The following is a 12828-nucleotide window of genomic DNA, read 5'->3' as shown; positions in this document are numbered from 1 at the left end:
GCTGTGGCCTCCCCACGGTAGAGACAAAAGCTCTCTGGCACAGTGGTTGGCAGAGGCATGGGGCTCACCCAGCAGGGGAGCACTCTATCTGCTGAGACACCTGGGGTGGAGCACTGCCCCCCAAAGGAAGGCTCATCCCAGTTTGCACCTGTGAGTCCCTGCCCTCCCCTGTCTCCCAAGTCAGGAGTGCAAGGCGCGTGGTTCTAGGGCAGAGGAATTAGGTGTGGAAGGAGATGTGTATCAGTGGCCAGCTGGCAAGGGAGTCTGTTGTGAAGGGTGAGGCAAATACCCAACTTCACTTCATGGTGAATGATAGTTTGTTAAAGAATTCAGTGACTGCCACCGTCCTCAAATACTAAATCCTTGTATTTCCCAGTGGTCCCTTGGGAATTGTGAGCTAGCATCTGAGATGTGTCAGAGGTCTGTCTTCCATGGATTGATCCGTGTGAAGCAGTTCATTTCTCTAAGACTTGTTCTTCAGGGCACAGCTCTGTTATTTCTCTTTGTCTCTTTTAAAGTATCTTAGAAATACACTGCTCTTTATTAAATACATATATTTTCCTTAAATATCCCACCATGACAAATGCCATCAGCAACAGCCAAAGCAAAAGTCTTACAGCGACCATCAGTCTTCGTTTCATAGACATCTTTATTGGTCTTTTAATTGCATGGTTATCCAGCAGAGTGATAGGAAGCATACGACTTTCTGGATTACAGCTGCCTCTAGGCAGATCTTGAGACTCCCCCAGCCTACTCCCTAGCTTGGTTGTGCATTCCAGTCATATTTGAATACCGTCTGATGTCTGCCTGTCCACAACAGCCCCCATCACTTGCAGCCATCTGTGTACACTGTGGCTACTACTTAAAGGATCAGTCTATGTTACTCATCTGGCTAAAGTACCTATTATCCTTAGGACTCAGTTTTGACATCACACCCTATGGCACATGCCATCTTTGACCCAGCATATGGTTCCATCGTCTCCTCCCTTGCTCTGTACCTGATCCATCTGCCAACAGAGCCAAAATTCTGCCTATCTGTCTGCCCACTAGACAGTAAGCTCCTTGAGGCTCTGAATTGTCTTGTTCTCGCGTGCATAGCAGCTCGCACAATTGTTAGCTCATAGCAGAGACTCAGTTAATACATCTTGAAGGAATTCAGGAGTTGTACTCATTCTAGAGTATTTGGAAATAGATCCAGGGGGAAAAAAAGAAAAAGAAAAAACCCTGCACACACCTTTAATCTAGCACTCAGGAGGCAGAGGCAGGTGAGTCTATTGAGTTCGAAGCCAGCCTGCTCTGCAGAGTTTCTGTTATTGGGCTTTGTTCCAGGAAAGCCAAGGCTACACAGAGAAACTCTGGTTCAAAACACAAATAAACAAAAATATATCTTAAAAGGAACATCAATATAAATATTAGGCCGGGCGTGGTGGCGCACGCCTTTAATCCCAGCACTCGGGAGGCTGAGGCAGGCGGATTTCTGAGTTCAAGGCCAGCCTGGTCTACAAAGTGAGTTCCAGGACAGCCAGGGCTATACAGAGAAACCCTGTCTCGAAAAACCAAAAAAAAAAAAAAATATATATATATATATATATATAAATATTAATATAAATCCTAAATCTTGATCAACTTAAGCTACAGAGACCTTGTCTCAAAGAAAAAAAAAAAAAAAAAGAAAGGAAGGGAGAGGGAGGGAGGGAAGGAGGGAGGGAGGGAGGGAGAGAGAGGAAGGGAGAAAGAAAGAGAAAGAGGAGAAAGAGAAGGAGGAAGGGGAAAGGAAGGAAAGAAGGAAGGGAGGGAGGGAGAGAGAAAGGGGGAGGGAGGAAGGGAAAAAAGGAAGGAAGGAAAGAAGGAAGGGAGGGAGGAAGGGAAGAAGAAAGTCCCCAAAGCATGAATGCCTCTTCCTCCTTCTCCTCCTCCTCCTCTGTTAACCTTTTTAGTTCCTTGCTTCCAATCATAACAACATTCTCATCACATCAGCCTTGCAGTAAGCAAGCTTTGAGTGCTTCTGACTTCCTTTCTGGTATATTGTTATGCTGAAAATGCCATTAAGTGTCTATTTATGTAACTCTGAACTCTTGAGAAACTTCACTTAGGTGGTTATAAGGACATCGTCCTTTAAAAGGGACGATGTTTTTGAGATCGTTTCTGTTATTGGGCTTTGTTACCTGCTAAGTTATGATACCACAAATAATGGTTAAGTGGATATTTTTGCACCTCTAATTATTGCTCCTTAGAGCACTCTGGAAATAAAATTATTAGGTGAAAATTTTATAACTCTAATGGAAGAACGAAGTAGAATAATGGCCTTTGGATGCTAAGAAGGGTAGTAGGAGAGGAGACGGAATTTTAACAAGGGCTCTGTAGTCACAGTGGAGAAATTTGTTCTGGGTTTCTTAAAACAAACAGGGTTAAGTGTTGGTTAAAACAATATGTGATATATTAGAAAATAAGTAAAGAAAGAAAATCTCCAGATATAAAAATGATAATGTTTGAAGATGTGGAAATGTTTATTACCTTTGATTATTACACATGTACCATCCTGTGCCATATCCAAGATGTACAAATAATATGTCTCAAATTAAAAAGAATTTACATTTTTAAAAGATTAAAAAGATTTGCATTTCAGTTTTCAGAGCTTCAACAAGCCCATCTCAGTATACTTTTAAATGCAACATTGTCTTTTTTAAAGAGTAATGATTACATTTGCAAAAAAGGAAGTTACATGTGCAAAAAAGAACACTTCAATTTTAACACTTCTGCTTATAATGTGTCTGCATTACATTCTTCTGTGCCTGCTTTTCTGTTGCATTGTCTGTCTTAATGACTTAAAGGCGTTTGTTGTGGTAAGAACACAATCCTGGGAATCTGGGCTTCATCCCCAGCCATGACCTCCTAGAAGCCATGTGCAGTGGGCACAATCTCAACACAGGGGAGGGTTGCAGGGGACCGAGACAGGATCCGGGAGCCTGCTGTGCAGCCACTCTTGCCTACTCAGCAAGCTCCAGAGATCCTGCCTCAGATAAACTGATGCTGACCTCCTGCCTCCGAGTGTATACACACAGTGTGCGTGTATTCAGACACCCACCAACATAACTCTGTACGGTGTTTGAAAGTTCCCCTATCTAATACATGCCATCAACATTAATGTATAATCTTAGCATTTTCTAACGTTTAAGCTCAGTTCCATGAATTACTTGATTCCTTTCTTGCCTTCTTAGATACAAGTAAGAAACACACTTTGTCATCGTCCCTTTTTCTGTTTCCTTGATAAAATATAATGGCAAAAGCAGCTTGGCGGAGAACTGTTTCATTCAGCTGAAAAGACCTGGTTACAGTCTGTCATTGCAGGGGAATCACGGTAGCAGGAACAGAAAGCAACTGCGTGCATCCATTGTCAAGAGCAAAGCGGGAACTCACACTTGTATTCACTTCACTTCCCCCACTCTTACACAGTCTAGGATTCCCAGCTGGAGAACAGCACTAGCCACGGTGGCCAAGTCTTCCCACCTCCACTAACCATTAACTTGATCAAGATAATCTCCCAAAGACATGGGCCACGATAATGTAGACAAAGAAGGAAGGGCTTGCTCTGGGCACACTTTGAGATATAGCCTCCATGGCAAGAAAGCTATGGCAGGAGTTTAAGGCAACTGATCACATCGGGTCTGAAGTTAGGAAACATAAAGAGATGAATGGTGCTGCTTAGGTAACATTCTCCCCTTCGTTCCATCCAGATACTGCCCATGGAAAGGTTGTCACCCACATTTACTATGTCTTTTCTTATCTCTGTAACCAAGTCCAGATGCTCCCATCCAGACATGTAGAGAGGTCTGTCTCCTAGGTGATTCTGGATTCTTTTGAGCTTGCAGTAAGCATTAACATCACAGGACTGTTCGGTTCTTGCTATTTTGGTATTCCTCTTTTGAGACATGGCCTTACCATGCAGCTAAGGCTGACCTCAGACTCAGTCTTCCCGCCTCCACCTCTGCGGTGCTGACTTTACAAGCATTCACCACCATAGCCAGCCTCTATTAGTTTCCTACCACAATGGCTCACATTTAAATTTCTGACCCACTTAGAATTTATCTGGGGCTCTATTTTGAGATGAGATTTGGATTAGAGTTTTTACAGAACAGCCAATTTTTGGTAAGACTTCTGGAAATAAAATTATTAGGTAAACACTTTATAACTCTAATGGAAGAATGAAGTAGAATAATGATCTCTGGATGCTGGGAAGGGTAGCACTTTTTTAAAAAAAGAAGTGCTAGTGGATGGGATGGAGAGATGGCTCAGTGTTTTAAACTGCATACTGCTCTTCCAGAGGACAGAAGTTCAGTCCCCAGTATCTGAACTGGGCAGCTCACAACCACTTATCACTCCAGAGGAGCCAATGCCCCCCCCCCAGGCACCTGCACTTGTGTGCACATACACATATGCAAACTCATCTGACAAATCAATATTATATGCTTAATTTTAAAAAACAAAACCTAGCTCTTAAAAAGAGAAACACTGGGGGCTGGTGAGATGGCTCAGTGGGTAAGAGCACCTGACTGCTCTTCCGAAGGGCTGGAGTTCAAATCCCAGCAACCACATGGTAGCTCACAACCATCCATAATGAGATCTGACTCCCTCTTCTGGAGTGTCTGAAGACAGCTACAGTGTACTTACATATAATCAATAAATAAATCTTTTTTTAAAAAGAGAGAGAAAAACACTACCAGGAACAATAATTCCAAAAAGGAAGCATCCAAAGACGTAGCTTGATGTTGACCATAAACTTTGCTTTGTCCCCCTTCAGGTGATCAAGAGCCAGCAGTGAGCAGTGACTCTGACATCTCATTAATTATGGCACTGGAAGTGGGCCTGTCTGATGTAGAACTTTCCACTGACCAAGACTGCGAGGAGGTGAAATCTTGAGATGGTAGAAATGGACAAGAGAAGACATAGGAACCCGGGGGACAGGAGGACAGCATGCTCCAAGGATTGAACTGGATACAGGACCTTCAGATCACCATGGCAACCCCAGGGCACTCTGTTCAAGGGTGGTAACGAAAGCAATATCCAAAGTCTCCCGAGTCAGGACGCGGGTTCCCATCTCTGCAACAACAGCCTGTGGCCTTGATGTGGAAGTTGAAAGCTGAATTTCTTGGTGTCTGTGTAGACGTGCAGCAGACTGGAAGGAGAACTCCACAGTTTCTTCACTTGACTTCAGCCTCTCCCATCTTCTTGCTCTTGTTTGGGAAAAATGGTTTCATTCCCTTGGCGATTTCTTTTTAAAGTTGATGTGTAGTTTACATCGATCGATTCCCTCAGTTTTCCCTTTGATCCACTCCAGCCCATGTACAGAGGTCTGCTTAGAAGTTCTGGTTGCTGCTCCTGTGATTGGTTTATGCCACGTCTTGAGATTCATAGTCACGAGTTATCAATATGACGTGTGTATGACTTTGAGGATTGCCTCGGCACCCTGAAACAGTGGAAGGGCAGATTTTATCAAGTGTCTAAAGCCCTCCTCTAGGTGGGTCTTGGCCAGTCCAGCTGCCAGACAGCCACACTAACTGATCTGCTGAGCTGCTTGCTGGCTATTTTCCACTCCACTACATAGGCTTCCACTTGCCATGCTCTGTCAGGGGCCATCTTAGCAGGAGAGAACTGTCAGGGAGGAATGCAGGTCCTCTGACTTGAGGGCCTTAGTCTAAAACTCAGAATTCCCCCAAAGGACACCATAACAAAGTTCAGAGTATGTGGAACTATAAGCCTAGTTTAACAAACAAACAAACAAACAAACAAACAAACCTGATACCCTATCTTCCCAGGGTAGGGAAGACTCCTGACTCCCTGATTTCCTCCAAGGCCTTAGCAGTTTATCACCTTCATAAATGAATTCCACGGGTACGAGGTATAGAAAAGATGCAATCAGTTTTTAGGTCACTGGCATCCAGGTGTAAGCTTATTTCAGGAACTGTCCTGTTAACCCTCACCAGCCTACATGGAAAGATCTAAATAAGTCCTTAACAGTTTCTCGAGTCTTCTGAGAGCATTTGGGTATCAAGAGGAGAATGAGGTATGATCTGATAAAGTCTGAATCAAAATGTGAATCATGGGAAATTGCTAAATTGAGTTTCCTCTGAGAGTGAGAATCAAATAAGATTAAAAGGAAAATAACAAATGATTATCAAAACCCACCGTACTATAAAGTGGTTTATGATTTTATTCTCTTTTTGTCTGAAACAATAACAAAAGTGTTCTGTCTTTTGAGTAGACAGTATTGTGATACATGCAGCAATTCCAGGGGCATAGGTGGCCACCTGTGTCCCTCTGGACAATCAGAAGGATCTCTTCCTCCTCCTCCTCCTCCTCCTCCTCCTCTTCCTCCTCCCTAGCAGTTGGCAAGGTCATACAGAACAGGGATTATCCAGGAAAGCAAGCTCTTCCCACTGAGCTGTATTTATGTATTTGATTTGAGCTTTTCCACCTCATTACACTAATATCTTTCAAACATTTGTGAGCTGTAAATCCATGCTGCCCACTGGAATTTTGAGTCCAGGGCGATGGAATTCTCCACTGCTCCTTTTCCTTCCTTCCTTCCTTCCTTCCTTCCTTCCTTCCTTTCTACTTTTAATGCGTTCCTATTCGATGGTAGAGAGCAAGGCAAGGAAAATGATAACAAGCTTCAGAAAAATCCCCTTTGTCAAAGGTCTAGCACATCCCATAATTAACACCAGGCTCTAAGGCCTGAGATGCTTCGTAGCAAAGAAGCAGGTGAGTGCTAAACCAGACTCTCTCCAATGAAGTTTCAAAGATGAGTCTCACTGTCCCCTCTGTCTCAGGTGACACATCTGCACTTCTCCAGGGGGATCTGTGTTGTGAAAACAACTGAGTCACAAAGGAAATTTTAATATTTAGTCTAATGGCATTGGGGTAATTCAACAACAAGAGAAATACAAAATTACATTGCATGACCAGACAGAAAAAGATCTGGTGGGTGTTTTCTGGCCAGTGGCCAGGTAAACGCTGATTATATAAGCAAGCCCTTGACCTAATACCCTACAGGATGCTAAGTGAACGGTAAGGGGCCCAAGAGGCCCACCCTTAGCCTGTTGATCTGACTCCAAGGAGACCCTGTGGCAAACTCCCTGAGCCTTTGACAGTCTCTGCTTACCAAAGAGTTTTGAAGGGCTTCCCTGTGACCTTCATGGCAAAAGAAAGATTAACAAGCAAGTTTTTCCTCTTGAGATAACTGGCAAAGCTCTTACTATAGACATTGCTGCTGCCTTCCGTGATGAGGAGACCCTGACCTGAGGACCCAGTGAGCCACACATGGCTATGCAGCCCAGGAATGCCCACTGAATATGCATTTACAGGCATGCATTTTTCTGGAGCAAGTGGTGCGCCAACTCTGTCCAGCAGAAATACAGCCCAAGTCACATGCATTTTCTTCTAACTCCTGATAGCCACATTTTAAGAAGCAAAAAGGAAACAGGCGGAAATTATTTAATAGTAGTTTAACCTACTATTATTATTGTTTTGATGTGCAAATAATGTAGGGTGTCAGGAAAACATTTTCCTCTATTCTTTGTTACCTATTCTAAATCTGCTGTCTTTTACACGCCTAGCACATCATAATTTTTACTAGCCACAGTTCAAGCTTTCCGTAGCCACATGTGCCTAGTGGCCACCAGCTGGGCAGCACAGCCCAAGAAATGTTCCAGAATCCTTACAAGTGCTCCTGACTCTGACCGAAGAAAAAGGATAAGATTACCTCAGTTTTTCCCCAAAAGAAAAACTGACTTTAGCCAAGTTACCTAAGGAGACCACCAGGGATGTTCTTACTTCATAAGTAATAGCAGTTCAAATAGCCTTTATCAACTTTCTAAACACAGTGTCCACTGTCCTCAGCAACTGTTGCTTCTCTGATGAGTTGTTTGTTAAAAAAACAACAAGACAACCAACCATGCTGATTTGGTGCTGAAATAAAATTACACCCTCACTTTTATGACAAACCCTGAGACTCATGTGTGAGACTTATACCCCTCACTTCTATGACTAATCCCAAGACTCTTAGCCAAAGAGAATTTACCTCAACCCATAGTTCTTCCTCCCTGTGGCTGCCCCGTTCTAGAGCAGTAGAACTCAGAGACAGGAAAGGCACAGGGAACCACAGGCCAAGCCACATACCCGGTCTGTGTGGCATTGCCGAGAAAGGATCTCTGAGCTTGTGGCCATCCAGCCCCTATGTGGTAAATAGCGAGCAGCTTTCTCTTTAGCTTTGTCCAAGGTTGAGAGAGGAAAAGAGCCCTGAACTCCCTCAGAGTCACTTTCAGAATGGCTTCCTCCTGCGTGGTTAGTCCTTCTAAAGGGCTGCTGCCTCCTAAGAACAGTCTTTGAGCAAAGCTCCTTGGGTCTGGCAGGGCCTTCAAGATCAGTTCTGGTCAAACACCCAAGGGATGGATATAGTATGGAGACAGGAGATGATAAAGGTATCAGAGGCAGTCAGGCAATGGTGGCGCACACCTTTGAACCCAGCACTCAGGCAGGTGGATCTCAGTGAGTTTGAGGTCAGCTTGGTCTATGAAGCAAGTTCCGGGACAGCTACAGAGACAAACACTGGGTGGAGGCAGGGGCAGAGGTGGGGAGGAGTACCAGAGGCACCTAGCTATTTCAACATTGTGTGTGACATCCTGGCCATTGAAGCAAGTCTGTCTCCAGAGATTTGTTGTTGTTGTTGTTGCTGTTGTTGTTGTTGCTGCTGTTGCTGTTGTTATTGTTGCTGTTGTTATTGTTGTTGTTGTTGTTGCTGTTGTTGTTGCTTTAACATTTTCATCTGTGAGTATTCAAGGATGTAGCCTGTTAAGAATGGCTGTGCCCAGTAGCCATTTTCTTTACAGCCCAGACATTCCTGGGACTACCACACTTCCAGAACCAAAAGAGAGCATCAGTCTGCCTAAGATTCTTGGTGTGAGCTTAGTTGGTGCTGAAATAGATTGCATAAGCATTTAATGGCATTTAGTTGTCCACTGAATGCATATCCTTGGCTGAACACCATGAAAATTACCAAATAAAAACTTTCAAATATTTTAGGAAAGATCATCATGCAATCTACAAAGAGAAGGTCCAGTCTCTGCAGTGCTGAGGTACTGAGGTCAGGGAGATGATGTCCTGTAGAAGAAAAAAAAAAAAAATTAAATGTATGAGTTGCTCTATCTGCATGTATACCTGCAAGCCAGAAGAGGGCATCAGACCTCAGATACAGATGGTTGTGAGTCCCCATGTAGTTACTGGGAATTGAACTCAGGACCTCTAGAAGAGCAGTCAGTGTTCTTAACCACTGAGCCATTTCACCAGTCCCCATAGCATTCTTAATTCCCCTTCCTTGCACACACACACACACACACACACACACACATACACACTTTCCCTATCTTACATCCCATTTCCTTAAACCCTGCTCCTTGGTCCCCTCCTAATAGGTCACATGCACACAAGAGCAGGATTTGTGTGACCTGTGTCTGCCATCTTCCCAGGGTCCTTAACATTTAGCAAGCCATGCTTCTTGGAAAGAACATACAGCAAAGAGGAGCAGAGGTACTGCCCTTCAAAGACTGGGATGCCTGATTTCCTGAGCAGTATTTCTGTCCATTTTGGGAGAGGACGGAGGAGCAGGGGTGATGGCTGAATTTCACAAGGGAAATGACCAGTACCCTGGAGGACATCCACAGGAGGCAAGATCCCAGATCAAAGCAGGGTGAGCTAAGAGGAAAGTCTATGTGGAAAAAATGCCCCTCCCCTGGGCTCAGAGCTTACCAGTGAGTCCCAGGGAGAGCAGGTGTTGAAGGGATTCAATAGTCATGAGTTAAAAACGTCTTGATTGTGAAGAAGATTGGGATACTTGGCTCCCAACAGCAGGCCTTTCTCAAGAGGGACAGACAGTAGTAGTTAAAATCTTGTAGATAGGGAACTATTTTATTCCACTGTGAGCTTCGTGGTGGCGTGATGTTATCATCCCATAACTAATGAAGTGAATGTAGATCCCAGATATGGACTTTAATTAATTTAACCAGTTCCTTGTTCTGTAAGAACCTGTCTCACTCACTCACTCACTCTCTCCCTGTCCTATGTCCTTCATAATCAAGTGGCTTTTTCTTGAACCTCAGTGCCCAGATCCACTAAACTGGTGGCTCACCCTCACTGCAGAGCTGTTTGCTCTTTAGCCACTGGATATGTGTTCATTGGTGAGGGGGAGGAGGAAGAAGAGGAAGAGGAAGAGGAGGAGGGGAAGGAGGGGGATGTGGGAGTGTGCTTCTTGTAAGACCTCTAAAGAGGCAGACAGGAAAATCTACAGAGAAAGGAGAAACAGTTGAGTGACCCAAAGTCATTGCTGGCTAGAAATTCTCTGGTGTGCGCTCCTTTGGCCAGCAGTGACCTTGGAGAAAATGTGAGGACCGTGTGTGCTAAATAAACCAAAGACTGATCAACATCCAAATGGACACACGTTCTTCTGAGAACTAGCTGAATTGTCTCCTGATGTTCTCACAAACAAAAGTCAAGGTGGATCCCTTGGGCATTTCAATTTTTTCAGGCTGCTGGTTGGCCTCGATAAATCCACAAATCTAAAACAATGGACTGTGGCCTTAGTGACACACATGCCATCTCTAAACTTTCGTGTTTAACCCTCTTTACTTCAAAACTTCCAGACAAATCTAGCACTCATATTGAACTCAGAATAGTTTTCTTTGAGAATGTGAAGATTTTAAATAGGCAAAGATTTCTTCATGTAAGAGCTAGCCCATTGTAGTGTATCCTGCTCTTTGAAGTAAATACCAAATTGTCACCTATTAGGGACAGAGCAGTTGAAGGCCAGTGCATGGGTTTAGCAATCCAAATTTGTGTTGCTGTCTTCTGAAGCGGTCTGTAGAATTTTATTGCAAGGGTCAGAGCGCCCTCTGCTGGTCTGATACTTTCAGCAAATTAATTTGCAGTGGGTTTCCAAGTCAACAAATGTGTCTTGCTTTTTCATCAGTACCATTCCTTCAATAGTGGAGAATTTGGCCAGCAGTTATCAAATGAAGAGAGAATGTCTTGAACTCTAGAGAGCTGTAGGAGACCTCAAAGCAGGCCTGTTTTAAGATGTTGTTGTGTTCTGTTGCTGTCTGGGATATGTGTTATCAGCATTGCTCTGTGTGGCTTTGGCTCAGCTCCACTTCCTCCCGTGAAATCGAGAAGGAAGATCAATAAAAGGACTTCTTCTTCCGTGTGAATGTAAATGGTGTGAAATAAAGCGTTTTGTGTGTGTGCAGAATCAGTTTAGTTCCTGCTTTCAGCTTACTAATAGGAAATGATTATACCATTTTATAATTAGGAAGAAATTTAGATGTGGAAGAGGGTGGGGAGGGAGTGTTATTTTTATAGTGGGATGTCCATTATGTTTAGAAAACTTGAGATAAATTTTGTATTTGTGAAGTTACATTCCATCCATTCCAGGGTGGGGGTTCTTTAAAACTCTCCTTAGGTGGAAGGAAGAATTTTTCTCATTTGCAGAATATCCGGAATGCATATGTCGCCTTCCGTGGCATGCACTTCTGAAACCTGCAGACCATAACCAGCAAGTGTCTGTTTAAAATCAGGAAGTAGAGCAGCATTTTTTAAACTCTCTTTGTGTGACACAGTATCTGTGATTTAAAAAAAAATCTACAAAGATAATGGATCTTCAAGTCTGGAATAATCAGACACGATGTTATAAGTCGGCCTCCAGCATCACCAACCCCAAGAGCAAAGAGAAAACCCAGGCCTTTCTTTCTCTGCCATAGTGGGAATTATGTGCTTCTGTTGTCAAAGGGTGATGCCACAGTCAGTATTCCCTTGAGCTTGCCCATGATGTCATTTTGGCTGGTCTGAGGGCGGAGTGAAGGATAGGCCCATCTCACCCATAATCCGAGATAGGACAGTGAAGACAACCCTGACCTCACTGCCTGCTGATCCACCAATCACAAGAACTGGCTCTGGTTGGTTTTTGTCTGAGGGAATTTTGGACTTGAAGTTTGGTTCACTCTTCATGTGCTGAAATATGGTGGTAGTACGTTCTACAGAAGACATCACTTCCCCCTCAGAGTCCCCTGAGTATTTACAAGCCTCAGCAGGGCAGCATAGCCATGTTCTGTTTGCAGTTTGTTGGTTTGCTTCTGTATAGGTCTCTTTCCTTCCTCCCAACCCCAGATGCCTACCCAACTCTTTTAAAGCACTTTATATCTCTAAATACAAAGGAAATTGGAAGGAAAAAAAAACCCTATGACTTTAAAGGAACCCATCTTCTGTTAGGAAAGACAGACTTTCTTTTGCTCTGTTGTCTTCTTGGTGTGCTTGGAGAGCATCCACGGTTTATGTGGTCCTGGGCGAGTGATGAAATGGTGAAGGATGAGAGCTGGAGACATTCAATCAGACGTGACTATTTTCATTATATTAAAGATTCTAATGTAAATAAATGCAACTGTGTTCTGACCTACAGTCAAAAGATATAGCAAACTATAAAGATTTCAACACAGGATTGTGACTTCCAGGAAAGTTTTGTTTTGTTTTGTTTTGTTTTTTAATAAAATGGAAACAGATTTTGTGTTGTGCCATCTATATCCCCTAACTCTGTCACCTCTCCTCGAGTTCCCAAGGTGGCCCTGTGGGTATCAAAACATCAATATTTACTGTTAAATCATATGATGGTAAAAGTCCAAAACAGGATAGCAACTGAGTCATTTCCCTCAACTAGGTCATGTGGCAGAAGCTAGACTTCCTTAGGGCTCTGCACCTCTAAGTGAATTGATTAAAAGGGTTAACACTGGG

At 43.5% G+C, this 12828-nt stretch overlaps 1 protein-coding gene across 2 annotated transcripts in view; it reads left to right on the top strand.

Moving 5' to 3' along the window:
- Positions 1-12599, top strand: part of Rnf150 (ring finger protein 150) — a 218915-nt gene extending 206316 nt beyond the window's left edge. For both annotated transcript variants that reach the window (XM_029480588.2, XM_021170854.3), the window contains one exon: positions 4799-12599. In XM_029480588.2, coding sequence (XP_029336448.1) covers positions 4799-4917 — 119 coding nt within the window. In that variant the 3' untranslated portion in view covers positions 4918-12599. The remainder of the gene's footprint in view (positions 1-4798) is intronic.
- Positions 12600-12828: the final 229 nt, after the last annotated feature.

The sequence above is a fragment of the Mus caroli genome, unplaced genomic scaffold (assembly GCF_978045245.1).
Source record: "Mus caroli unplaced genomic scaffold, Mus_caroli_1 scaffold_10, whole genome shotgun sequence".
NCBI classification, from domain to species: Eukaryota; Metazoa; Chordata; class Mammalia; order Rodentia; family Muridae; genus Mus; species Mus caroli.
The sequence above is the reverse complement of the archived record's forward strand: the minus strand, read 5'-3'. Positions and strand labels throughout refer to the sequence as shown.